General features: G+C 39.7%; 2 protein-coding genes and 1 long non-coding RNA gene across 7 annotated transcripts in view; 1 reads left to right on the forward strand and 2 right to left on the reverse strand.

Moving 5' to 3' along the window:
• The window catches only part of ALG14 (ALG14 UDP-N-acetylglucosaminyltransferase subunit), a 133,171-nt gene that overhangs the window by 106,176 nt on the left and 988 nt on the right, over window positions 1-26,007 (forward strand). Inside the window, exon 6 of the mRNA XM_081008846.1 lies at window positions 24,008-25,717. The gene's annotated coding sequence lies outside the window, so the exon portion shown is untranslated. The remainder of the gene's footprint in view (window positions 1-24,007; window positions 25,718-26,007) is intronic.
• SLC44A3 (solute carrier family 44 member 3) overlaps window positions 1-26,007 on the reverse strand; it is a 100,887-nt gene that overhangs the window by 11,249 nt on the left and 63,631 nt on the right. For 3 of the 5 annotated variants that reach the window (XM_081008636.1, XM_081008635.1, XM_081008637.1), the window contains 9 exons: window positions 17,907-18,014; window positions 17,153-17,295; window positions 15,849-15,985; window positions 13,028-13,121; window positions 12,344-12,513; window positions 10,866-10,955; window positions 10,064-10,188; window positions 8,468-8,654; window positions 5,831-5,996 (listed from right to left, as the gene is read on the reverse strand). In XM_081008636.1, coding sequence (XP_080864762.1) covers window positions 5,831-5,996; window positions 8,468-8,654; window positions 10,064-10,188; window positions 10,866-10,955; window positions 12,344-12,513; window positions 13,028-13,121; window positions 15,849-15,985; window positions 17,153-17,295; window positions 17,907-17,969 — 1,175 coding nt within the window. In that variant the 5' untranslated portion in view covers window positions 17,970-18,014. Of the gene's footprint in view, window positions 1-5,830; window positions 5,997-8,467; window positions 8,655-10,063; window positions 10,189-10,865; window positions 10,956-12,343; window positions 12,514-13,027; window positions 13,122-15,848; window positions 15,986-17,152; window positions 17,296-17,906; window positions 18,015-20,038; window positions 20,091-20,340; window positions 20,820-20,881; window positions 21,243-26,007 lie in introns of those variants that run through there. The other 2 variants (XM_081008633.1, XM_081008634.1) reach the window with 2 other exon arrangements.
• LOC308478823 lies at window positions 1,261-3,459 on the reverse strand. The gene is made up of 2 exons (XR_013987315.1): window positions 2,271-3,459; window positions 1,261-1,423 (listed from the first exon to the last, which is right to left on the reverse strand). It is a non-coding gene; the product is annotated as an uncharacterized lncRNA (long non-coding RNA).

Raw genomic sequence — 26,007 nt, forward strand, 5'->3', positions numbered from 1 at the left:
CTACAACTGCCTATGGCATATTAGAAACGCTTTTACTCAGGCAAACATTCAGGGAATAGTGCTTCTGCTTTTGATTCTGTTCTACAGGACCTTAAGATTAGTGAATTTTATCCTGTTTTTAATATGCTGTGTCCCACTTGGAAACATTTTTTATTAGGAGTCTAATTACTGTAAGTAAACAAATAATTAAAAACTGGAGAAGATTTTAATAGAGCTCTAAACAGGGAAAAGCCGATATGAAATTTGTAGTATACAGTTTTTAGCTAATCTCTTTCCCCCCCACTAATCTGATTAGTCCCTATTTGCCATTTCATTATAAACTCTAATTCTTCTTCTCTTCAGGTATTAAATATAAGATTAGGCCTCCTTTCCGAAAAACTATAAAACTGGTATGCAGTACTGCTAATGGTGAAATGAGGACTTTACTGCTTAGGATTGACTATAGCATTATAATGGATGGGGGGGAGGGAGAAAGATCAAACCATAGATTTCTGTGAGCTGGCTTTTGAAGGTGAGCTTAATGGGAATCGCAGGACACAGTTGTAACAGAACTTCTCAAGTATTATTTGAGTTCAAGCTTGCATTAATATGAATCCAAAACAAGCCTCAAGAATGAATGAAATGAGAATCACACTTTAAAATGTTCACTCTTTCAAGTGTTTTCTGCCATGACCTTTACAAAATAGGAGCAGTGTTCGCAAAAGAACAAGAGCCAATGGGTGAAGTATGAAACTGAAGTTCTGTAAATATATTTTTATTAAATCTTCACCTAAGCAGGAATTTAAATAGACATAGCCACGTCAGCCTAGGTAGGTATCATAGTAATACAATCCCTACAGCCTTTCCACAGTAATAGCTACACTACAGCTATAAGGCTATATTTATATATGCATGCACCACATTATTTTCAATAGGAAATACCAGGAAAATGGTATGCATTCATTTCAGTTCTTCAGGCCAGGGGAACATTTTGGGGGTAAGTGCTGGATTTCTATGTAAAATAAGTACATTGACATACTTTCTAAAAGTCATCATTCTTATGTTTCTGAAATAGATCTTTATCTCGGTTTGAATTTAGCTTAATCAAATGTCTCTTCATAAATGCTTACATGTGAAACACCTAGAGAAAATATAACTGCAGAATATATTAAAAAATATATTAACCAAGCATATGACATGCAAAAAAGGCAAGGATTATGCATTTATTAATAATTAATTTCTTACTGAAAGCACAAGAAGGAATTGTATTCGTATGATTACCTTTTACTTGTAAGATTAACTAAAGTGTGTTCATTAATGTAGTCAAATGGTAAATTTTGAAGTGTGTTTGGATAAGTCTATAACAAATTCTTCAACTGCCTGGTTCCAGCCAAGGAAAACTGAAGAGAACAGGCTCTGATAATGTTTCACGGCTTTATGGGCTCTAAGCAGGTCAAAAAACAGAACAAAGACTTTCCTTTTATCTAAGATTGAACCAAAAATGCAAAAGATGCAAGATAAGAGACAGCTGGTAGAGCTAATATAGCTCAGGAAATGTCATCAACTGGTATATCAACCCAAACAACTTCACTCAACTGCAGAGAAAAAATCAAAGTCATCTAATAAGAATGCTGAGTTAGTACTGGGCAGTGGAGACACATGGTTACTGCATTGGGCTAAGTTCAACTGGGCAGTACCACACGGCTGTTAAGAGGACTCTTAAGAGAAGAAGATACCCCTGATGCTGTTGCAGACACTTTTACAACATGAATTTTCTGAGCTGAATTCCTGCTTGCTGAGATAGTTTCATGGTGGCATGTGCCCTGTTCCTTGTGCTGTTATAAAGTAAATAAAATAATCTACACTCACAAAAGTGACTGTGGATTTGTCTACATAATAAAAATATATTTAAATATTTGTGAAATGAAGCTCCCTTTCCTCTGTGAAATACAAGCATGAGGTATCTCATTCCATAACACCAGAGAACTTTACAATCTTATGATATGGTCTAGCACTTTTCAGGCACTGTATTTTTTTTAGTGGAAAGAGAAGCAAGCAATGCATCTCTTCCCCACTACTATCACTCCAACAATCCTTTGCTGCCTTCTATATATTTCTGATTTGAAATAAACGTGAAATAACAGTAAGAGTATTATTACCATTTTTACAGACTTCCCCAGTGTCAACCACTGAAATTAGACCTGAGTTGGGATTTTAGCCCATACCCACTTATTAGTCACTCAGCTGCGCTGCCACTCATTTAAAGGTACCAAATTTGCATCCTTACTCACCATAAACTGAAAGCTTAAAATGCAACCTCACAATATGAAGTTCTTTTTAAAGGCAGATTTCAAAATACTGAATTCTGCTTTCACAAATCATGAAAGAGTAGGTGGTAGAGGAAGCTGTATATCTGTTATTAAATTATGAACAGCTCTAAAGAATGCATCTTCTATCTAAAATAAAAGAAAGCAAAGTACAGTTTCAGGTCAAACAGACGACCCCTGTGAAGCTAATCCAGCTGAAACAACTCTCCACCCTCCCCACTTTTAATTCCGCTTATGGAGAGACTGCAAAGTGCCTAATAGATTGCTTTGTGTAGTGAGGAAGCAGGTTTGCTGAGGTAAAGGCTGCTCTATTTCCTGTAAATGCTTACTAGCTAAAGAGAAAGGCTCTGCGTGCGATGTGATAAACAAAGCTCTTGTGACATACCGTACTACTGCCCAAAAGCGTGTGATAGCATTCTTGCTTCATCTTTCTACACACATTAGTCTGCTGCATTGGTTTAAATACCTCTATGTGCTGGCAAAGCAAATCATAGAAAGAGGGACTGACACTGTAGGGTGGCTCGTTCTCCTTGGCAAATACATGAATTTCAATGCTAACATACATCATCTAGCATTATAAAAGAGAAAACAGTGTAGAGCAGACAAACACCCACTCTCATCTGATGGCTCTTGCTTTGAGAGATGTGCCAAAGGAACAAAGCCATTCTGAAGGTCACAGTGGTGCACTTTATCAGAAGGGGAGAGTGCGAGGAGAGAAGGCATGCTTGTTACCCTTGGGAAAGGACTGGTGAGATCAATATCTCTAGCTTGCATGAATTAAGTCAACCCTGACCTGTACTATTAACTGGGGTCAGATTGGATGGATGGATGAATGGAATAATATAACAACAGTGTTAGAAATGACTATTTTTTATAGTCATTTCTATATGACCTAGTTTGCTAAATCATGGTTTACAAGTGAAAGTGCCATGTGCTGGTGCACATGGACTACAAAATCTTCCCTCTCACTGCCTCAGTTCTCTCCCAAAATACCACAGTGTGTTCTTTCTTCCTTGGCTTCTAAAACCCTCAAAAGGGTAATAATAATTCACACTCTGTCCTTTTGGAAAAACCATGGGTAGGAGAATTTTATTTGTTTATTTTTTCTCTCTTCCTCTGTCTCATCTGCAATAAAAATCTTCCATTGGTGCTAGGGAGGCACCAATGCATTAATCATGCTGTTAATGACAGACTGGACCACTAGAGGGCACAAGAGGCACATAGACTGAGCCAAGGCTCTGAATCCACCTCAGAGCCCATATTGGTCACCTCACAATATTTCTCAAACTTGGATCTCCAGCTGCTGTTGGACTACAACTCCTATCATCTCTAGCTAGGAGGACCAGTGGTCAGGGATGATGGGAGTTGTAGTCCAACAACGGCCAAAGACCCAAGTTTGAGAAATATTGTGAGGTGACCAATATGGGCTCTGAGGTGGATTCAGAGCCTTGGCTCAGTCTATGTGCCTCTTGTGCCCTCTAGTGGTCCAGTCTGTCATTAACAGCATGATGTAAGCCCAGTACATATGTTGTAGAGAGACAAATGTGATATTTTGAAACAAATTCTTACTGAAATCAGCACACAGTGATTTTCCTAAGCAGAAAAACGTGCTGGAAGAACTACTATGAATACAAATACCTCCATGAACATTCTAAAAACACCTACCATTCTCAACCTTACTTCACAACTGACAATGCCAGTAGCATTCTTTCTTCCCAAAGGCAACATTCCTCAAATAAGCACTCATTCCATTATATGAGTGGGTATTTAAAAAAGCAGGAATTACACCACTAACATTTGGGAACATTCAAAATTTAAAGAATGAATCATATGTAAAGTGAAACTGACAATGGGCATAACCCAACAAATCAGCCTCACACATAGAGACAAGCTTGCACAAGCCAGACAGGTTTTTCAAGTATGAAAAATTGCTTGCACAAGCTACCCTCTTATGGGATCTAAATTACTTCAGACAGCTGAGAACATATCACTTTGCAAGAAGAACAGTATTATGTATGGCATGTAGAAAATGAAAGTTTATGAATGTAATAGAGGATGAGTTGCTAATTTCACAAAAATAAAAAAGGCTTTAAATAAACTATTTGTCAAAATGTAACAGAGTTCTTGTTAAGAGGTCATTAAAGATAATATTTGTACAGAATGACACAAATTATAGCTTTGAAGTGCAAAAAATTTGAAGGTTGATTAACACCTTCACAAAAGGAGAGAGAAGTGGAAAATCAGCTTACAAATGATTGCCAGTACATGAATTATTCTGGAATGACTGAATCCCGGCTATTAGACAGTCCATTCTGAGATAAAACAGAACAAATACTGCTTGAATTGCAGTTTTATTGGTGCCAGAGGCATGGGGTATCCAGTTATGGCAGCCTGCTCACACAACAGCTAGTAGAAGCTTCGTTCAGCTGATTCCAATAGGTGTCTTGCACTTATGAAATATATATAATAACAATAAGGGTTGTGCAACATGACAGTTAAGCTTGTGTGCTTCTGCTTGCACAACATCAGCTTTCTGACTCCTTGTGTGAATGTTATGTTAGATCTCATCCACTGGCTAAAGCTAAAGCTCCCTTGGTACTTCTAGAACATACAGCAATGGCCGTATCCCTCACAGTTACTCTCATACATACGCAATTAAGAGACCCGTGGTGCACATTTCGCTTACAAAGCATTTATGTATCACTTTAGAGAGTTCAACACGTTTCACACATATTATCTGAGTAATCATTACAACAAGCCAGCAAAGTAGTTCAGTTTCATTATTCCACATCAAGGCTGAGAGATAGTAGCCGTCATAAAATAAAATACTACCCTGGTTTGGACAGAACACTAAACAGTAGCTTAAACAATCTGCTTCAGTTTCCCACTAACTGTTGTTTGTCAAGCCACCCAAATCAGGAACTAAAGTTAGTTTGAACTATGATTTTACCTAATCAATTCAAGATCGTGAACAATAGCTTGAAGCTGGTTTGTTAAGACAAACAACAGATAAAACTAACCATTCAGTGAAAGATTACAATTAAACGAAAACTGAAGCAAATACTTGTGATTTCCTCCACAGACACACTGGAGAAGATGAGTGGAGAGTGCATGAGCCCGAATATCACTCACATAGCACTAAGCTATGGTTGTGTATTATGTTCAAATGCAGCCACTAAGTTTATACCGTAGTGACATTCGAAGTAAGAACTGCTTAGTTCACAGTTCTTTCTAGTTCACATTTGAAATAAAAAGTGTTTAGTTTACAGTCTGTTAACTAAGCTACAGTGGCTCTTGCTGCAGTTCATCTCTAACAATGTCAGAATAACCAACTTTTCATTCCAATACTACTCAAAGTAATTTCTGAGTTTACTACCAGGCAAATAAGTGAGCGTAGGACTGTAGCCTTAGCTTTCAAAGTCCAACCATCCGTGGCTTTTTAAGAAAACAATTTATTTCACAACAGATTGAAAATAAAGACTAAGAAATAAAACTCCTGGCAAGAAGATAAATGCTGCACATACCGGTTGAAGAAGTAAGAAACCACTGCCCCAGCCACAGTCATCTGCTGACATGCTAGAATGAATTCACTTGTCCAGATAAGCCCAACTAAGTGGTACCACCACATGTATCGAATGCCAAACCGAATATTGTATTCCACTTGACCTCTTGAAACAACTTGGGCATTGCCTACAAATTCAAGACACACACAAAAATGTAATGACTCGACAAACAAATTTATTTTTTTTAAATGGTGACATGAATCTAATGTACTTTTCCTTAGTTCAACTATTCTAACCATGATTAATTATTATATATATATATATAATTCAGCTGATTTGTTTTTAAATGGGTTTTTAAGAATTATAAATATATAAACCCTGGTGGACTGGCCCAACTGAGAGCAGTGGGAAGATGGATGACTTCGGGGTGTTGTTGCTACATTGGCGCACCTGAAGAGAGCTAATGAATCAGTTATACGTTATTCTCCAGAACGTTTTCTTATTAGCACATATTTGCAAACAATAGTTACAAACCACAATGTGCAGAGGGTGGGATTTACCCAGCAACCCCCATCAGAAGAAACCCTGTGCAAAGACTTTTGCTTGTGCAACAGGGCTCCCCTCTCCCTCCCAACATCCTGTCTGTTCCCTGAAATTGGCTTGGGAGAGTGGTCAGGAGAATCCCCAGAACAGCATGCAGGAGTGAAATGGCAAGGTGAAATGCTTGCGCAGATGGAATGTTTGTCACAGCACAACTTGCATTCCACTCAGAATGTTGCACTTTTGATAGCTTTCTGTAAATATTTGCTAATGATTTAGTTTATTGCATGGAAATGATAGGCCTGGCATTCAACGTTACAATGCTGTTCAAACCTGTCAGGACTCTTTATAAGTAGAAGGTTGTGCCAACATTTATTTTATTTAAGGCCTTCCACTCTTCAAGGAAGCCTGAAAGTGGTCATCTGGACTAGAAAAGCAGGGTGAAGAAATCTTCTGGTAAAGGGCAGACAGTGCTAGGCAGGAAGGTGGACTCATTTTGGAATGTGACACAATTGCAACACTTAACATTAATGGGCAGGGATATACCAGCAATTTAACACTATCTCATGCCAACGCATGTTTGCAGATGGAGTAGGGGAATTTATTGACACCTGATACAGCACAATGAGTACTTAATGGAAATATTTGCTGAGTGAGGAGCAATTCTGAGACTTGACTCTGTGACCTTGTCCAGGAATGCTGTTCTATGTGCAGACTTTTAAAATACATAGATGTCAACTGAATTAGTTTTGCAGCAATTACATCAAGCTAATGTTTTGCACTGCAACAGCTTGAACAGGGCCGGATTAAATCTGATAACTGCTCGCTTGTCACTTAAAGGTGAAGGAAAACAAAAGTTGATCTTTTGGCAACAACTTGTACATACTTTCCAGAGTGACAGCCATGTTAGTCTTTTGCAGCAGACACAATAAGGTGGCATAATAAATTGGTCAGTCTTGAAGGTGCCACAAGACTCTTTCTTGTTTTTACTTCTACAAAGCAGATTGTAGCTTGCGTGTTAAAACTGTACAGATATTAACAGATACAAACTGACAGCTAGAACAACGGGCACCCTTTTCGACACTCTGCAGAAAGGGAAATGATGCCTCTAGCATCTTGCCTCTGATTTGACACTTATATTGGCCTCATTTGCAGGTCCCAGTAGGTCAACCTTACTCCCACAACCGTGGGCAGACCTCAGGGATAGCGAGGAGAGAACTGACACAGAAGCCCAGGTTCGGATGACATGCTAAACCAAACCTCGAGTTTAGCTCAGCATGGCCAGCGAACAATAAATATATGGAAGGAATGAAGTGGCTGCAAGCTCCCCTTATAGAAGCCTTCATGTTTGTGTGGTCCCAGTAAGCCATAGCTTGACTTGCTGCAAGACGCAAATCGGGCTACTGTGCTGTAATCTTCCTCATTACTTTGCGTGCCATCTGCACACATTTTATTCTCTCCACATTTTTATACAGCAGAAGCAAAATATTTCTTTAGCAGGTATGGTGCATTAAATCAAACCACTGTACACTTATTGTACTGTGTTGTTTCAACAATAAGCTACAACATGGATTTATCAACTTTGCCTTTCTAACTCAAGGTCACAACCACCCAAGCCTCCTTAAAATGTGTCTAAGAGAAAGTAAATACAGTTTTGCCAGGAAATGCTGACCTTTATAATGGTGCCAAGAGCAGCAAATCAAAACGGGAAATAAAACCACATGGCCCAGAACATGCTTTAAGAAGAGTTGGATAAATTCTAGTTGACAACTAAAATGGTTGTATGATACTCATCAGCACCTTTGTGGCAACTATATCCAACATATATTCTTAAAACAGAGCCAAGCAGGTACAGCATTTATAGCAGAAAACAGGGCTGTTTTACAAAGTCAACACAAACCAAATATTTTTAGGATCTAACACGATTGGATTCTATATCCTCAGTAATGTGCCAGACGACTTACCTTTCACGTATCAGGAACTATGGTTGAAATACAAAAAAATTAAAAACACACTTATACATTCACATTCGTGTGTATATTTCACCATCAAAAAGTGCATATTTAACAGAAAATACTTGATATAGCTTGGTATCACAGGGAAAAAAAGTCTACTAACCTGCAGTTCCTAAGCTAAGTAACACAGCCACCCAGTACACCCAGAAGAAAAGAAGTATTGTAAAAGTCCAAAGTGGCTGGCAGAACAAAGAAGGGACGTTGCCAATAATTTTATTGGCAACATGAAAGAGCTGTATAGTTTGGTGAATTCTCTTCCTTAATATCAGTATCAGGAGAATGAGAATAACCTACAAAAAAGGAAAAACAATACGTTAAAAATTTTCAGTTAACAAATTAATAACATTTGGGATGGAGAAATATTAAGATTTTAAGGTCATTCAATCTTGGTTCAGGAACTTTTTTCTAGTTCCTACAGAACAACCCTAGCAGAAGCAGAGATAAAAAAGAGGCCTGTCAGATCTATGGGTAAAAAATAATACTACTGGAATACAAAATTGCACCTTGTTGCAGAACCGTTTCTTGTGCAGCAAAAGGTTCAGCTTTTAACAGTGTACTGCAAAAAAAAAAGTTTTGCAAAGGTACACTCAAAACAAGCTTCTTCTCCTAGCATGCCACCTTGTGCCAGCAACAGGGTATGCCAGCGTGTGAGATTCCCACATGTTTTTAGAGGCTCTTGAGACCCCCAAATCCACACTGATCTAATTTGAAGATGTCTCACAGATGCCTAATACACAGTGCTACAATTCATCTATGCAGCAGCTTTATACTTTTTCCTCTCTACTACAACAAAACATGAATATAAGAATAGCAAATGGTGATCTTTAATTCTACTGTAACACTATCAACAATATATAAACATACTAAACTACTGAATTCTGAAAATCATAAACTAGAATTTGCAAATGGCTCCATTAATTGTGTCATGGGTCATTTCACATTCAACACTAGGCCATATAATATGGCTGAGTTGAGTCTCGAACAAGCTAGTTGCGTGCAGGTCCCATTGAAATAATTACTTATTTCTGCCAAGCATTTTTTTCTGGCCCCATTGACTGACCAGCAGCAAAAAGTGGAAAAAAATTAAGTAGTCCTAGCACTGGGGTAGGCAGCCAAGCACCCTCATGGGGATGCAAATCACACCTTCTCCAGTCATCAGATGGATCATTTGGTGTGTGGAGAGAAAGTGATAACCACAATCCTTGCCTGATCTGCATAGATCAGCTGGGGCAGGGGGCTGTGTGCCTCCATATGTCTGCAGGTGTGAAATGCAAGAATGCGTACATAAGCATGTGCAGCCCACTACTCCCAGCCTTCACTGTTTGAGTGGCTGTTGGAGAAGAAAGTTTTTCAGGGGTCTCTAGTGCACACATAGGCAAACTCGGCCCTCCAGCTCCCATCATCCCTAGCTAACAGGACCAGTGGTCAGGGATGATGGGAGTTGTAGTCCCAAAACATCTGGAGGGCCGAGTTTGCCTATGCCTGCTCTAGTGGCTTGTGCAGGCCAATGAAGTTGTTGATTTCTGCCTACTAGAGACCTGCAACAGTGCAGATGGAGACATGAGGTGCTTTTTGCAAACAAAAATGTCAAATTATCTGTAGCGTTTCAGTTTATCATATACATCTGAGGTAGCCTCACCTTACCCCATGCTAACAAATTTCCCACAAAATGCTAATGACTATGTGATAAGTGTCTTACCGTAATGATTGCAGATAAAATAGCAAATCCAAACAATAATTTCATGTTTTCCTTTTCTGTTTCCAATTCTATGCTGGGCTCATTGGTGTAATTATAATACAGCCACCACATGATTCCTGAAACAACTGGAATAAATACAGCAATACGGGCATTATTTATTTCATCTGAAAGACACGAACTACCTAGGTATACTTGCCTTATCTGCAGCGCCCATGAAACTGAAAAATCAGACTGGCATCAAATGGTGGGCTTAAAAATATATAATTATACTCGCAAGCTTGAAATAAAGTAGTGTTGATGTATGGGCCTTTGATTTTAAACTCTTGCTGATTCAAAGTTATGTAACAGAATGTCCTGGATAGTTAATGGGTATGTACCATGGAAGCACGTCAAAGTGCAAGTAGATAAATAGATACCGCTCTGGCGGGAAGGTAAACGGCATTTCCGTGTGCTGCTCTGGTTTCGCCAGAAGCGGCTTAGTCATGCTGGCCACATGACCCGGAAGCTGTACGATGGCTCCCTCGGCCAATAAAGCGAGATGAGCGCCGCAACCCCAGAGTCATTCGTGACTGAATTTAACTGTCAGGGGTCCTTTACCTTTTACCACAGACAACCAATTGGGAAACACTGTTCTCGAGGGTCCCTGAAATTTGAGGGCACTTTTGAAGAGGAGACATTTAAGGAGGGAAATTAAGAGCCCTCCCCATACATGTGAAACTGCACACAGTAATTTGAATCCTAGCAGATAGATATAGATGCACACAAAAATATGAAAATATATACTCAAAGGATCAATACTCACATAATAATCCAAATATAAGTAGTGTAAGAAAAATATGGATCACAAGCACGCTGATGAATCTGAAGGCTAACATGATTATTATAGAGAATGCTGCAAGTGGAGAAAAAAAAGTTACTATAGTTGACTTGTTAATCAAGCTGACTACTAACACAATCCTATGCATTTGTACTCAGAAGTAAGCCCCACTGGGTTTAACCAGCCTTAATCCAGTTAAGTATGTACAGGCAGTGACCATTTTGCGCATGTCCAAACTGACACATGACCGCCAGCACGTATGTTGTTCTGGGCCCTGGAATGGGGCAGGAAGGGGAAGTGGAACAGCCTTACACACGGAATGACCCAGAACACAACCCAAGTGCAAACGGGGAGTTGTTTGTACAGGATTGCAGCCTAAATGGTTTACATGGGAATTTTAGATGTGACTAGAGATTTTCACAGCGCTCCTGCCGATATCACTGCCAAACTACCAATAAACCCATATGAATTTAAGCAGCCTTACTGTGAGCATGATTGCAGCCTTTGATTTTAATAATTTTGACAGCTCTTGTTACCCTGCTTTCTATGTTTGTTGATGCCATACAGAATAGGCATTCTGGCTGCTTCAATGCCTCATCCAAATCAGTGTCACATTACTATGTGCAACATTCATTCTTGGTTGATCGTGCTAGAAATCCACAATCAGCCTTCTGTTCTTCACAAGCTGCTCATTCATACTGAGGCAGTCTGCTTAATGCTTTTTAGATATTAAGCAAAATACTGTCCTATATAATTCCCACATCTTCTTTATTAATCGCTCACAATAGAGGGTTATAAGTATGAAGGATTAATAATGTACATTGAATTTATTGACAGTAGCAAAATAGCAACTGCCAAACTCTGAAAGTGCAATAAAGAGTAAATTCTGAAATGGCTGCTTTAGGAGAGCAACTCTATGTCTTTTCTGTATTTCAATAATCATTTAAAATAAAAACTCAAATGCCTCCTGCAATCCACTGAGTCATATTAATTCCACACAAGACAGAGGGTAGCATCCATGTTGTTCACGTAGATTTCTAGGTGTGCAAGGGCACAACTCCTTCCTCTCCTCTACTTTGTAACCCTTCTACATCCCCAACATCTGCTCCAGAAGGTTGGGGAACAGCTAGATTAGATTTGGTGGACATGCAAGAGCCTAGTGTGTAGGATAGGAAGGGGAAGTCCTAGTGTACAAGCGGAGATCTGTTGCTTAATCAGGCAGACATCACTGGATTCTATAACTAAACCCAATATTAGAGAATATTCTTCCTCAGAGGTCTTCAAGAAATTGCACCTCTTATTGCAATTAACTTTTACCTGACCAACAATGACATACAATATAGTGCAATATACTAAATAAGACCCAGTAACTTCAACTACAATTATAATAAATGCAGTTCACTTCTTAAATGAAAAGCTGCAGTGTTGTTATATATATATATAAAATAAAGCTATTAGCTTACCTAGTGCAAGGAAGCACAATCCTATGACTGTATCTCTTCCTGCCATAATCCCACCCAGAATCCGATGAAAAATATCCACTTCATTAACCACATTTATCAGTACAGAAGCAAACTGGGAATAGCACTTAGCATTTCGTGGAACACATCGATTAAACAATGGGAAAGACACACTAGAAGGTTAAAACAGACAGACAAGACATTGGGCTTAGCATTTCAAACACAGTGTTAAATTTAGGGAGGAAAGGGAACCACGCTCTCACTGAACCTACAATATACCCTGTGGCAATGCAATGCCAAAGAGAAGTCTTTTAACTTCTGCCATTATAGAGGTTTCTGCATGCATGGATTGGACTACTTGGGGACATTTAGATCTGGTGTATCTTCTAAATTTCATATTTTATTAAATTGATTGAGATATAATTATCTGTATGGGGAGAGAATAGGAAAAACCCTTCCCCACAAAAGACTAAGGTGACTGGGGCTGGAGGCCTATGCTGTCTCTAAGTGCACCTCTTTACTTTGAGTGAATTACTGAGTAAAGAAGCAGGCAGAAATTAGAAACAATATTCAAATTGCAGTATCTTCCCCCCAAGATTTGAAACTCAAAAATTAATAAACAAGTAGTTGATTGCTTTGAATGAAAAACTATCATTTAGGCAAAATATTATTCATGTTATTCCTTACCTTGGCGGAACTGGTAAGGCAGGACAAAGCTCAGCAGTTTTGAAACTATATGTACAACTGGTAACATTCAAATTGTAAACACAGAGGCAAGAACCTACAGAGAACAAACCCACATAAAAAGACATTCTGGTTATCATTTAAAGAAACTAGAAAGGATGTGAATGCAACTTAGCTTTATTTATTTAGAAAATTTATAGCCCACCTTCCACTCCAACACACAGTATAACAAAGCAAGAACTTTACAGTGAAACTAAGATACAATAAAAAAATTAAAGAAACAATTAGTAGAAGAAAACAGCAACCACTAAAGCAAAATAGGCATGTTACTAAAAGTTTGTCTAATTAAATAGGTCTTTAAAGCCTACTTACAAAGGCCAAGGATCTGAATCTCACAAATTTCAGTAAGCAATTGGTTGAATAATGCAGGGCCACTACCAAAAAAGCTTTCTCCACTAACCTAAATGTGTTGGATTGTTAATCACAATCAAATAAATACAGGAGGGGATGCTGTGTTAAGCATCTTGGACCCAAACTCTAAAGGATTTTAAAGGTGGGCTGTAGTCCTTTGAATTTAGCCTTGAAACAAGCTGTGAACTGATGGATCTCACAGGCAATTAGTGTTATATGCTTCTTGTGGCTAACACCCAAAATCAATCTAGCAGCTGAGTTTTGCATCAGTTGCAGCTTTCGAGCAATCTTCAACAGTAGTCCTAGATAGAGCACACAGCGGCAGTCTGATCAGGAGATTCTTGGGGTAAACACCAGTTAAATACATATTTGCTATATGTAAGTCACCTCTGGAATGTTTTGTGGGTCCTAACAGAGAATCTAAATCTCATTATTTCATCATTCTAAATGTATTCTGTTAATATAATAGATTTATTTCTAAGAGTTACTTCTACTATCACATTCTTAAACATGTATCTAGTCAACCACACATTTAAAGTTTGCAGGATGGATATACTCAGATACATGAAAGTAATCAGGACATTATGAAGCCATATGTTAGGCACCTTTCCCCTCTCAATTTCTTATTCAAAACTTTAAGATCCATACTAAGGTACTTTGAGAATCATGCTGGGTTGTATTCAACATAGCGCTTAGGTGAACATTCCATCAGTGCAATGATTTCTCCTTGCACAATGAAACATTTACCCCACTCCTCCCTCCACGCACCCCTAAATCTATTCTGGGAGTTTCCCCAACCCTCTGGAGCAGAGGAGAGTTGATGATTCCATTGTGCTACAATAATGTAGCATAATGGCTGTCAACGCTTCTGCTGCTTTGACTGTTTTTGTTTAATGTTTATGTATTGTATTTTGTATCCGGTTAACTATTTTTTTGTTAGCAGCCCTGGGAGTATTTTTAAACTGTTTATATGTGTCTATAAATAAATATCACTATATAGTTCTTAAGGTGCATACAAAACATGGGAGGAATATTATCTAAAAACTGAAGGTTTCCACTGCTGTTGGTGCTACTACTATTACAACAAGTGCTATTATTCAACATTTATTCAGGGAAATACTGTAGAGGCTGGGGAATATCATAGGCATAAAGATACAAGTCATATAAATGGGATAAAGTAGTACAAACAAACAGGGAATTGCTGATCTTTAAAGAGGACAAAGGAGAAATAACCACAGCACAACCAAAGGACATTTGGAGAGGGATGCATTAGAGATAAAGGGCAGACTATAGTTCAATGCTGGAGCAAATGCTTTGCATGCAGAAGGTTCCCCATTCAAATTCCTGGTATTTCTAGTTAACAGAATAATGATGCAATTAAAAAAACAACCCTTCAGCCAGGTTCAGGGGCCTTCCTGATAGTTCCACCACCCTCATAAGTGTGATGAGGGGGTGGCCTGGGAGAGAGCATTCTCTGTGGCAGCTCAACACTGTGGAATTTCCTCCCCAAAGAGGTGTGTCCGACATCTTTATTGCATTGTTTTCATCAAATGCTAAAGATTCACCTCTTTCCCTTGGCCTTTGGCACTTGATATATATATTTTTAAGACCTACCCTATTCTTGTGACTGTATTTTATTTTTAAATGTTTTTAATGCACCTTTTTTAATTGCTGTGACTAGTCTTGAGACCTTATGGTAAAGGGTGGGTAATAATAATAATAATAATAATAATAATGGTGTGACAAAATACAAAAAAACCCCCAAAACCTAAGCATGTAGTTCTGCATGCCAAAGAGACCTTTGCATATGTTTCTTCTCCAAATTGCTTTTGAAACTAAGAGGAGTTTTGAAAGCAGACAGTGCAATTGCATACAGGGGGTTGTCGTTCCAGGGAAATGAGTAAGAAAATTCCATTTGACAACCTTAAGCCTTTGGTGCGTCTAAAGTAGCTTCTTGGAGCTTGGCCATTGTACTTTTTATGTTATTTTAAATATGTGTTTGCCTTTTTGAATCTGTAGTGTACTATTGTTTTTAGCATTTATATAGAAGTGGAATGCTCTTTTTTCCAGTGGTATATACATTGGGAAAGGGGAGAAGTTAGTTAGCAAAAAATAAGTGTGCACTAGGCTAAAGTGGTTGAACAAATTAACAGTGCAATTCTACACATATCTACTTTAAAGTAAACCCCATTCAGTTAAATAGGACTTTCTCCTATGTAAGCATGTATATGATTGCAACTTTAAAACATGACTACACAACTATAATCAAGATGATGGCAAACATGCATTTCAACCGCATGTCTATTTAATATTGTCCCTTTAATATGTATGTCAAGTCAAGTCAAATCTTTATTTTTTTACTGTTTAGGTTATTACGAAAGAAAGAAAGACTATAAAGAACTTTACCACATACCGTTATTTTTTGCAAAAAATTGAATTTCTTCCAAGGAAGAAAGCTGCTCCTGCGGACAACTCGATACACACAATGCAGTTGAATTAATTTTGAGATTTTTTATTTCCAAATCACATGAATTCAAAAAGAAAACAAATCTAGGAGAGAACAAGAAAACTTCGCATTAACAAACAACTAAATTTTCACCTTGCCTCTCCAACAACCTGTTTTTACTATACAAAACAATTCTTAAATTTAGAAACACATAAAAGTGGTGTTTTTTTTTGTAAACTATTTTGAGGGGTTTTTAAAACAATCAAACGGCATATAAACTTTACAAAATATAAATAAATATTTTTTCCCTGAACACAATACAGTTTTATTGCAGTAAAAATATAAGGTCAAGTCTACTGCTGATCCAGTAGGGAGTAATATTTACACCCTAGAACAGCCTTTTTGAGCCCAAGGAACATGTTCTCTCTCATCTGGGAGCGACAGGTCAGTCATGGGCATGGCCAGAGGCAACTGTGGGCACAGCCACACAAAAGCCACAAACATCCCTCCATCCAGGCAAGCAATAGGTGTTATCATAGTTCAATGACATATTTCAACAAGACAAAAGCACTCTGGTAACTCTGGAGCAGTGTGGATGAGTGTTGTGTCCTGCTGAGGGTGGATGTGGCTTGAATGAGGGCATGTCTTACTAAGAGAGGCCAAAGGCCAAGACAGAAGTACTTGGAAGGCCACGTTCAGTCTCTAGGCTTCAGGTTCCCAATATTTGTCCTAGGGGATTTCAGTGATTTGGGAGCGAGGAATCCTTTTTAAAAAATATAATTTGAGATTTTAAAATTATTGAGGTTCTACATTTCGGAGGTTTCATTTTTGTTTTAAATGTCATACATTGCATCTTTTATTGCTGTAAGCCACTCTTGAGTCCTACATGGCGAAAAGCAGGATGTAAATAATTAATAAATTTGTAAACAGCTAAAATATATAGGATATCTCAACCTTATTGAAGTCAATATATTGGCATTTACAATTATTACTTTAGGCATCATTTATGTATTCCTGACTGATTACATTTTACTATTCTCATCATTATTACTACTATTTATTCAGTTTTTATACTGCCCTTCATCCAAAGATCACAAGGCATAAGATCACAACATAAAAATACAAAACGAGAACACAAAATACATAATAAAAAACAAGAACAAAAACAAACACATTTAAAAGGAAATAGAATGTTAATCAGCCAAAGGCCTGATTTTATTTGCTATAGCTTTTAATAACACTGCAGCCTTTTGAAATAAGAACATGCTCACTTTTTATCCGTCATATCTTGTCCCGACAATGGTGCACCGACCACAGGAGTGTTCTTCCGACCACATATGTTTCCATAGCTGTCATATCCAAACACAAGTCTTTCTGCAGCTCCAGCTGTTATAGCGTAGCCAGTTATAAACATCTATGAGAATACATATGAAATCTGTCACTGTTATGGAATCCAAAGCAGGCCTCTTTTCTCCATAAGAGTTGCTGTTATCTGCCAAGAACTCCTTCTTTCCACAACAGCAAGGAGGTTAACTCACACAGAACTGAGCCTGAGCTTTGCATAAATAATAACAGTGGTTCCCTGGGGAAATGCTCTAGGACACATCTTAGCACTTCTTCCCATGAGCTCAACAACACTCAATATCTATGCATATGTGTGAAAACTGAAAAGCACAGGATACTATCTGATTGGTTTCCCATTGTCTTTCAACAACCCACTCCCTGCCTCCTCACAACAGAAAAACAAGTTGTTTGGATAGGTCTTTTTCTTTCATAGAATCAGAATCATACAACTGTAGTTGGAAGGGACCCTGAGGATCATCTAGTCCAACACCCTGCAATGGCAGAATATGCAGCTGACCCATTTTTGTTGTGCCTTTGCTGGCATATTCAAGTTACTGAATATGGGAGTGAACAGGGAGAGGAGAGGGAGGGGAAGTTCCATTGTGTAGCCAAAAGTTGTTGTGCTAGCAGAACTGTTTCACTGGATACCACCCATTTCATCAGGAATACTATGGTACTTACCAAACCTGACCAAAAGAGAAAGAATATCATCAACCAAATGGGGTCTGTGCATTTCCTATACATCAACGGTCTCCACTTTCTTGGTTCAGGTAACCCATCTTCAGAAACCTGGAATTTTTAAATATATATAATGATGCAATTATATAATAGATATACAGTATGACTGTGTCTTGCATGGGGGTCAGGTTCCGGGGATGGCACATATATGCAAAAATGTTTATATTTGACGCACCCCTTTGGAAAATGGCCCCTGTGTGAGCGTTCTTACCTTTTTGGAGCCACATGCCAAGTTGGCATTGCCCAAGCAAGGCAGAGCACTTTTAAGCGAGATCTTGTGAGAGCATTCCATGCTGGAAAAGCCCTGCACAAAAAGAGCTTTTAAGCTCTCCACCTTCTGTGCATTTAGTGAAACCACACAATGCATGTTTAGATGTGATTAAAGGGACCCCTGACCATTAGGTCCAGTTGTGACCGACACTGGGGTTGCGGCGCTCATCTCGCTTTATTGGCCGAGGGAGCCGGCGTACAGCTTCCGGGTCATGTGGCCAGCATGACTAAGCCGCTTCTGGCGAACCAGAGCAGCGGACGGAAATGCAGTTTACCTTCCCACCAGAGCGGTACCTATTTATCTACTTGCACATTGACATGCTTTTGAACTGCTAGGTTGGCAGGAGATGTAATTATGCTGCATTAAAAATTAGAGAACATAAGAAGAGCCTGCTGGATCAGTCCAACGGCCCAACTAGTCCAGCATCCTGTTCTCACAGTGGCCAGCCAAATGCCCATGGGAAACCGGCAATCTGGATTCAAACACAAGAGTACTCTCCCGTCCTGTAGTTTCAAGTAACTGGCATTCCACCAGCTGTGGAGGCAGAGCACAGAGAGGTTTATGTAGCCAACATGTCTTCTTGTGTGGTAATCTCTGCCACTGACTTTAATTTAGCCTCTGTATAATGTGCCAATCACCACTCTATTAAAAGCATGCATTGTCTCTAAGTAATGAAATACCTGGGAAAATTCTGATAGGTGTAGTAGTTAGCTGGTATAAATACCCAGAGACAAAAGGTGTGTCTATAAGGGTCCTTCACTTCACAAATCCACAATTCTCACAATTCATCCAGTGCCTGCCTTCAATCCATGGTAGTATCCTACCTTTCTGAAGATGTGGGGAAATATTACAGGTCACAAGGCCTGACAGGAGTAATGGCAGCACAAATTTTCTCTTTCAGTTTTCTCACTCTTGTATACTGTATAAAGGTAAAGGTAAAGGGACCCCTGACCATTAGGTCCAGTCGTGGCCGACTCTGGGGTTGTGGTGCTCATCTTGCTTTATTGGCCAAGGGAGCTGGCGTACAGCTTCCGGTCATGTGTATACTGTATAGACATACCTAAATGGGAAACTGAACTTGTGTTGGTGCAACAACTATTTCCACACTCTGGTTCTGAGCGCCTGTTCACTGGGCAATACCAAACAATGTAAACTACTATATGGATATTATCTTTCTCTGAAACTTTATCTCACAGTACAGTTTAATGAACTTTATTTTTCCATTCTAGGCAAATACAAACACATTTACATTCACTTTAGTATGAAAACCCATGACTGCACAGAGGTGTGTCGTATTTCTCAGATGGGTGTGTTTACACTATGATCTGATTACATGTCATGAAAACTTCGCTACCTGCATCAACATCATTTGCAGGCGGCATCTATCTTCCCCCATGTTTCCCGAATATATGATGCCGAACATAAAAACAAAACAAACCACTCCAAAGATAGCTTCCTCTGGGACAGATAAAACTGGGCTGACTTTGCTGGCACAGTATAAAAAAACACAGCCAGCAGCTACATGACATTTATTTATTTTGATTTACTTCCTTTCATTAGAGAATGCTTTCAGGGCAGATTTGCCATTTTTCTGCACTGCCAGATTCCAGAGAGGAACACTATTGTGGAACCATCCCTGAGGGAGAACCGTCACAGAAGTTTGCCCAGATCAGAAATGCTCTGAACCTTTACCCCCTCGCGCTTTATTTCCTGTGGCGGCCCCTTAATATGTGCCGTTTGTGGTGATAAAAAGATAAGCGTTGAAGGAGGCCTCTTCACTCCAGGAGAGATAAAAGCAATGCACCTGTCGGCCTAGGAGGCGGCAGAGCCCACGGGAAACGCGCCGCCATGGGAGTCTTGAGGAAGAAAAGTGAATTTCAAGTGGAAAGTTTTGGCTGGGTATCTCGACCGCCTCGTCGGGGGCCGTTCGGAGCAGGCGGAGGTCGCCTGTGGAAACAGCAGGAGGAGGAGCAGCGGCAGCCGAAACCGCCTTTTTCTCCCCTCAGGAGACTTCGCGCCACTGAGGTTGTCAGCGCCGCCGCCTTCCCGCCCCCCGACTCCCCTCAGGCTGAGCGCCCTGCCGGCTGCGAGTGGTGGCCCCCTTACCACGTATTCCCCGCTGTAGCACGCCATGCTGCTCTCCTTCCCGCCTCCGCCTTTTCCCCTCTAGGGCAGCCGCCGCGCTGGGCGGCTCCTCCGTCCTGCTCTGCCAGCCCCGGGAAGCCAGGCTCGCGAAGGCAGGGCCGCGACGAAGCTGGGCGCGGATTGCTCGCTCTTAGCGACGACGAGTCAGCCACCCACCTTCTTACCTTCCCCGCCGTCGCCTCACCACCCGCCCTCCCGCAGCCCGGCGCCCTGAGGGCAAGCGCCGCCTTGCTTTAACTCCCCGACCCTCTTTTTCTTTTTTTTATTTGGCCGTGCCCAAGGCAGCTGGCGCTCCTTCGCCGTCCCCTAACCCTGCAGCCAACTCTCTTTTGATGAGCTCCAGGTGGACTTAAAAGGCAACGTGAAACCGCCCGCGCGGGCGCACGGATGACCAGAACCACCCCAAGTTTCTAGGATTCTAAAGTTAAGGCGCCAAAAGAGGGAAAGGGCAAATGATGCACTGCTGTGAAGAGCCAGGGCATAAGACTTCACTTGAGAATACATTTTGGAGTCCATTTCTTCATGGGAACACGAAACGAAGCTGCCACCTTGCATCTTCAGAAAATGTTTTCTTTTTACAAGAACCGCCAGGGCGCAGCCTCCGACTCTCCGTAGCACTTTTTTATTTTCCCATTTGCCCACACGCTTCATAGCTCTTTGCTCAGATTCACACACCCCTTTTGGCTCCCGTCCCCAACAACTCTCAGAAGGCTCCGTTGCCTTCTAATTGTTACAGCATCAACTTGGCAAGCAGTTGCACAGGTTGGTAACCGTCGTTCCCGTAGGGTTGCCGCCTTTGAACCTGGTCATTTATGGATGCTCAAAGCACTCACGGGCAGAGTGTATTGAGGAGTGTCTTGTAGCTGTAATAATAATAATAATAATAATAATAATAATAATAATAATAATAATAATTATTATTATTATTATTATTATTCCTCAGGTGGGCACAGACCCTTCATGCAATCAATTTCTGGGTTTAGACCAGGAGAAAACAATGCACAAGAGTTCTGAATAAACTTTAATTGTGCAACCTGAACCTGGCAGTATGTGATTGAATCCCAGCCGATAGGGACATTCTGAAAGAATCTGAGGAACAATGTCCAAAACAGCATGCTGGGCAGCAGTTGCATTGAACAGAACACCACTGGCTGCTTTGTAATATATGCAATGTGTGCAAATTGTTACTTAACTACACGGAGAATTGTAGTATAGTGCTATAAAGAGAACAAGATAAGCAGAACAAATAAAATGCCAGTGAAAAAAGGGGGGGGCGTTCCTACTCCACAAGTTCACCAGGAACCTTTAGTCGAATATGTCAGCTGCTGCTGTCACTGAAGGTGGCACTGGGGACCCTTTTCTTGCCGGCAGCACATGGTGAACTCACATCTCTGGACCAAGGTGATGAATAAGGAAATGGAGGCTGTAGCCACCTGTGACTGTACAAGCTGCTTCTTACAGAAGCTAAAAAGCAGAGGAGCCACAGAATGGTAGCCACATATTGTAGTTGCTTTAATTGCGTGCAGTACTTTATTCAGTTTGGCCTCCCTACACTGCCAAGTAATTGGATTCTATTCCAGTTTAAGTATCTACAAGTTGTAAATATCTTGCAGTCTGGGCTAGATTAGAATAAAAATATTTATGTAGATCTGTCTCCTAGAAATTACCTCAATGAGCCAAACATTAAGAATTATTTTTTTCCTGATTTCTCTCCACATTTGTACAAATATACCAAAATTAGTCACTGCCACTGAGCTAGCATGAGCCACCATTTCCAGATGTGGCATAGCATCACAACATAATGCAGTTCCACAGTATACAGAAGGGAGCAGAGCAGAGGCAGTGCTCAAAAGTCCAGCTAGTATTTCACTTAAGAAGCAGCACAAACTTGTACATCTCGTTGATAGCAGTAACTTTCCATAACCAGATTGCAAATAACAGGCACCATAGCAAAACAGACTTCATACATTTGCCTCACACGAGTTGCTTCTGCAGCTATAATAGCACAAACCATTCTACAGATTTTAACACCCAGGTGATAATCTGTAAAATTTAAGCTGAAATTAAAAGTTTGAAAATACAAAGGATTTGTAAGATAAAATATGTAAGGCACTTGGCCACAAACTGCTTTATTTGGTATGAATTACATTTTAGCAGCTGGGCACATCATGTAACATAAGATGCTAATCTCCTGTTCAATTTAAGCAGAAACCAAACCTTTGTAAATTAATACACTTTGCAAAGAAATATTTGGGGGAGCATTAAAATTAACCTTAGATTTCATGACTGAGGGTACATCCAGAAAAACATGCCTAAATTCTGTTGAAATGCACGCTCACCCACAGTTAAGCATTCAAGTCGCATTCATTTCAGCCTTCTCTAGTTTGTGCCTAGTGAATATTTTCTGTGGCTGCAGATTTTGAGTTAATAATAAACCAAGTGAAATGAAGATGCAAAGGAACAGATCTTTCAAGCCAGGACATGGTCATATTATGATTTAACTCTCCTAAAAGATTGAAGGTTTCTAGATTATTTACTTTTCTGTATTCACAATCACAAAGTTGTGATTCATGATAGTATGTCAAGGCCTTTTATTTGTAGCTCCCAATTAAGCAAAATATTGCCTGATACTGTATTTTAAAAGAAATATTTTAATATTTTAGCATGTTTTAGTAACACACATATGATACCTTCTTCCACCTGGTGGTGGTGCTCTAAGATGTTAAAGATAGAGTAGTTTCATTATCTGGACAAATAAAGATACAAGCTTTTTTATGTTGATGCTTTATGTTGATGCTTAATACAGTGCTGAAGCTCCAGCACAAAGATGAACATCCTTAATCTCATTGATTTTGATTTTTCTTGGATTGTGGCCATTTCCTTGAAACTGGATGCAATCCTATACACACTTACCTAAAGTTAAAATTTAATGTTAGGTGGCAGGAGAATCATTATTCAATGTGTTTCACATTAGGAGATGTTTTATGCTGTAATTTAGTACTTTTGTGCTATAATAAAATTAGCTTCAAAGGTAGCACTTGACTGTAAATAAATGCCAGGGGAAAGAGCAATTTAACAACAACAACAACAACAATGTATGAAACACTGATTTAGTCCAACAAGAGACTTAACTTGTTCTGTGAGATCTGATAAGCTCCAGGAAAACACTTATGAAGACTCTCTGATTCCAAACAATGCTTGTGTTAATTTTGTTTGTTTGTGGCTCTAAAAATGTATACATCACACCATCATCCAAAAGTGAATTTCAAAGCAATAACCATAAGGACTGAAATTCCATAATGCAACATTAGAATAACATACATCAATAGAACAGAAATACAACAAAATTGAAAGGAATAAACTATTCAACCAGCTAAAAATACAGGATGTTAATATTAATGTAGTTTAGAGTTTAATTTATTGGAACAGGGCTAGACATGTCAGACATATATGGAGGCTGTGACAAATGGTAACTTCAGATCCTGTACTTGGTTTGTTGTTTTGTTTTTCCTTACAATTATTTATAATTGTATTGGTTGTATTTCATTTATGATTTTGTGTTCAGCCTGGAGTTTTAATATATCAAGATGATGATGATGATGACAAGAAGAAGAAGAAGAAGAAGAAGAACCTATTGTCTGTGGAGCTTGGAAGACTTGTGTTTTGCAGCCCCTTCACATTTATGACCATGCATACTCTTCATCAAGTTATATGTAGATTCCTCACATTATTGAGGGGAAAGTTGACAGAAACTGAAGGGGAAGTCCCAGAAGTTGGAAAAGTGAATATCCACTGACAGATTTTATGATTGAAAAAGAATGAACAACTCTGCAGGAGCTGCCTGTACAAACACGGAATGTCAGTGTTAAAAGATTTGTCCATTGTCTCAAGCTGTATGTCTAGGTGTGGCTAATACTAACTCAAAAGGTTTATGTAGAAGATTTGTGTTTGAACAAGTAAGCAATCATACCTGTTAACATCAGTTATCAGGTGGCTTATTGAAAGATGCAGGAGATAAAGTAGGCGGCTACTTAAAAAAAATAAATCACTTTATTAGCATGTCCGTTCTTCAAAAAGACCTTACAGCAGCATATCTGGGGCTGACCCTGTTTTAGCCTGCAAAGTAAATTAGTCTGACCATGGTGAGCCCTGCCATGCTGCAGGATGAGACAAGCTGCTCCAGGCATCACTATGAGTCTGTGTAAATAAATGAAAGGATGAAGAGGTGTCTGAATGGTATAGTAAAACCAAGCATCAGCCTAAGGCAGCAGAACATATTGCTAACTTACACTTATGCATTGCCAGAAATTAGGAAATGTTATGGCCAAAAAAGGAAGCAAAAGAAGATATGATTTTGCATAATATTTGCATATGCTAATTTATATGTAGAGATGCAAATTTAGAAATAATTACTAAAATTTAAATAGAAATACATCTCCCTATGGTGGGGACAACTATCACTAGGTGACCTACCGTATGTGCTGCTCAGTCTACTGTCTAAATGCTAATAGTTGATGGGCTCTCCTTTCTTAGGGTTCTTTATCTCTACATCAGACTTGGACTGCACAGTCTTGGATTCCTTCAAACAGAGGGTTGTTCTCTGAAAGTGCTGCAAATAGAGAACTATCTTCTGTAAAGTAGGGCACATCAGCACCCTTGTCCAAGATCACCCAGTAAGCTTTATAGCTGAGTAAGAACTAGAATTCAAGTCTTTCTGATCCCAGGACAACTCTAGAACTATTGCAAAACACTGGCTGTCAAATTAACAACAGAATGATAAACAGGAACATCAGCAGGAACAGATTTACCCATTACTGCATCTCTGTGGTGGGCTAAGCAGGGATTTGAACACAGTTCTTCTGGATACAAGACTATACAGGACAATGCAGTAATAAAGATTGCGTTCACATTAGTGACTTAGAGTGCACTGAAGTCCCCCACCCTGGTGACTTTCACAATTCTTTTCTCCTGAGCTGTTCACATCAGCACAGTTTCATCAGTGTCAGACTTGTTTCTCTATGTGTACACACAGGGGGACCTTGACAGGCAGGGGATGTCTTTACCCTATGCCAACGTTTTCACACCTTAGTTAGAGAACAGTTTCAGGACTCCAGTCAGCATGAAGCTGGTTTGAGAAATGATACACCAAACAGCAGTATCTTACTAGAAAATACAGGATACATATACATTTTGGATAATGCCATGTGAACACAGATTAAAAACCAGCACTGGAAATGCAGCGAGTGCCCAGTAAACAGGAGTGTGAACACAGCCTCAGTTAAACCTCAGAAAATGTCCAGGATTTGAGTTTTAATAGAGCACATGTAAACGAGGGTGGGTTAAACCACAGAACCTAGGACTTGCCGATCAGAAGGTCGGCAGTTCGAATCCCCATGACGGGGTGAGCTCCTGTTGCTCGGTCCCTGCTCCTGCCAACCTAGCAGTTCGAAAGCACATCAAAGTGCAAGTAGATAAATAGGTACCACTCTGGCAGGAAGGTAAACGGCATTTCCGTGTGCTGCTCTGGTTCGCCAGAAGCAGCTTAGTCATGCTGGCCACATGACCCAGAAGCTGTACGCCAGCTCCCTCGGCCAATAAAGCGAGATGAGCACCACAACCCCAGAGTCG

Source organism: Podarcis pityusensis (genome assembly GCF_964106645.2).
Source record: "Podarcis pityusensis genome assembly, chromosome: 6".
In the NCBI taxonomy this organism is placed as follows: domain Eukaryota; kingdom Metazoa; phylum Chordata; class Lepidosauria; order Squamata; family Lacertidae; genus Podarcis; species Podarcis pityusensis.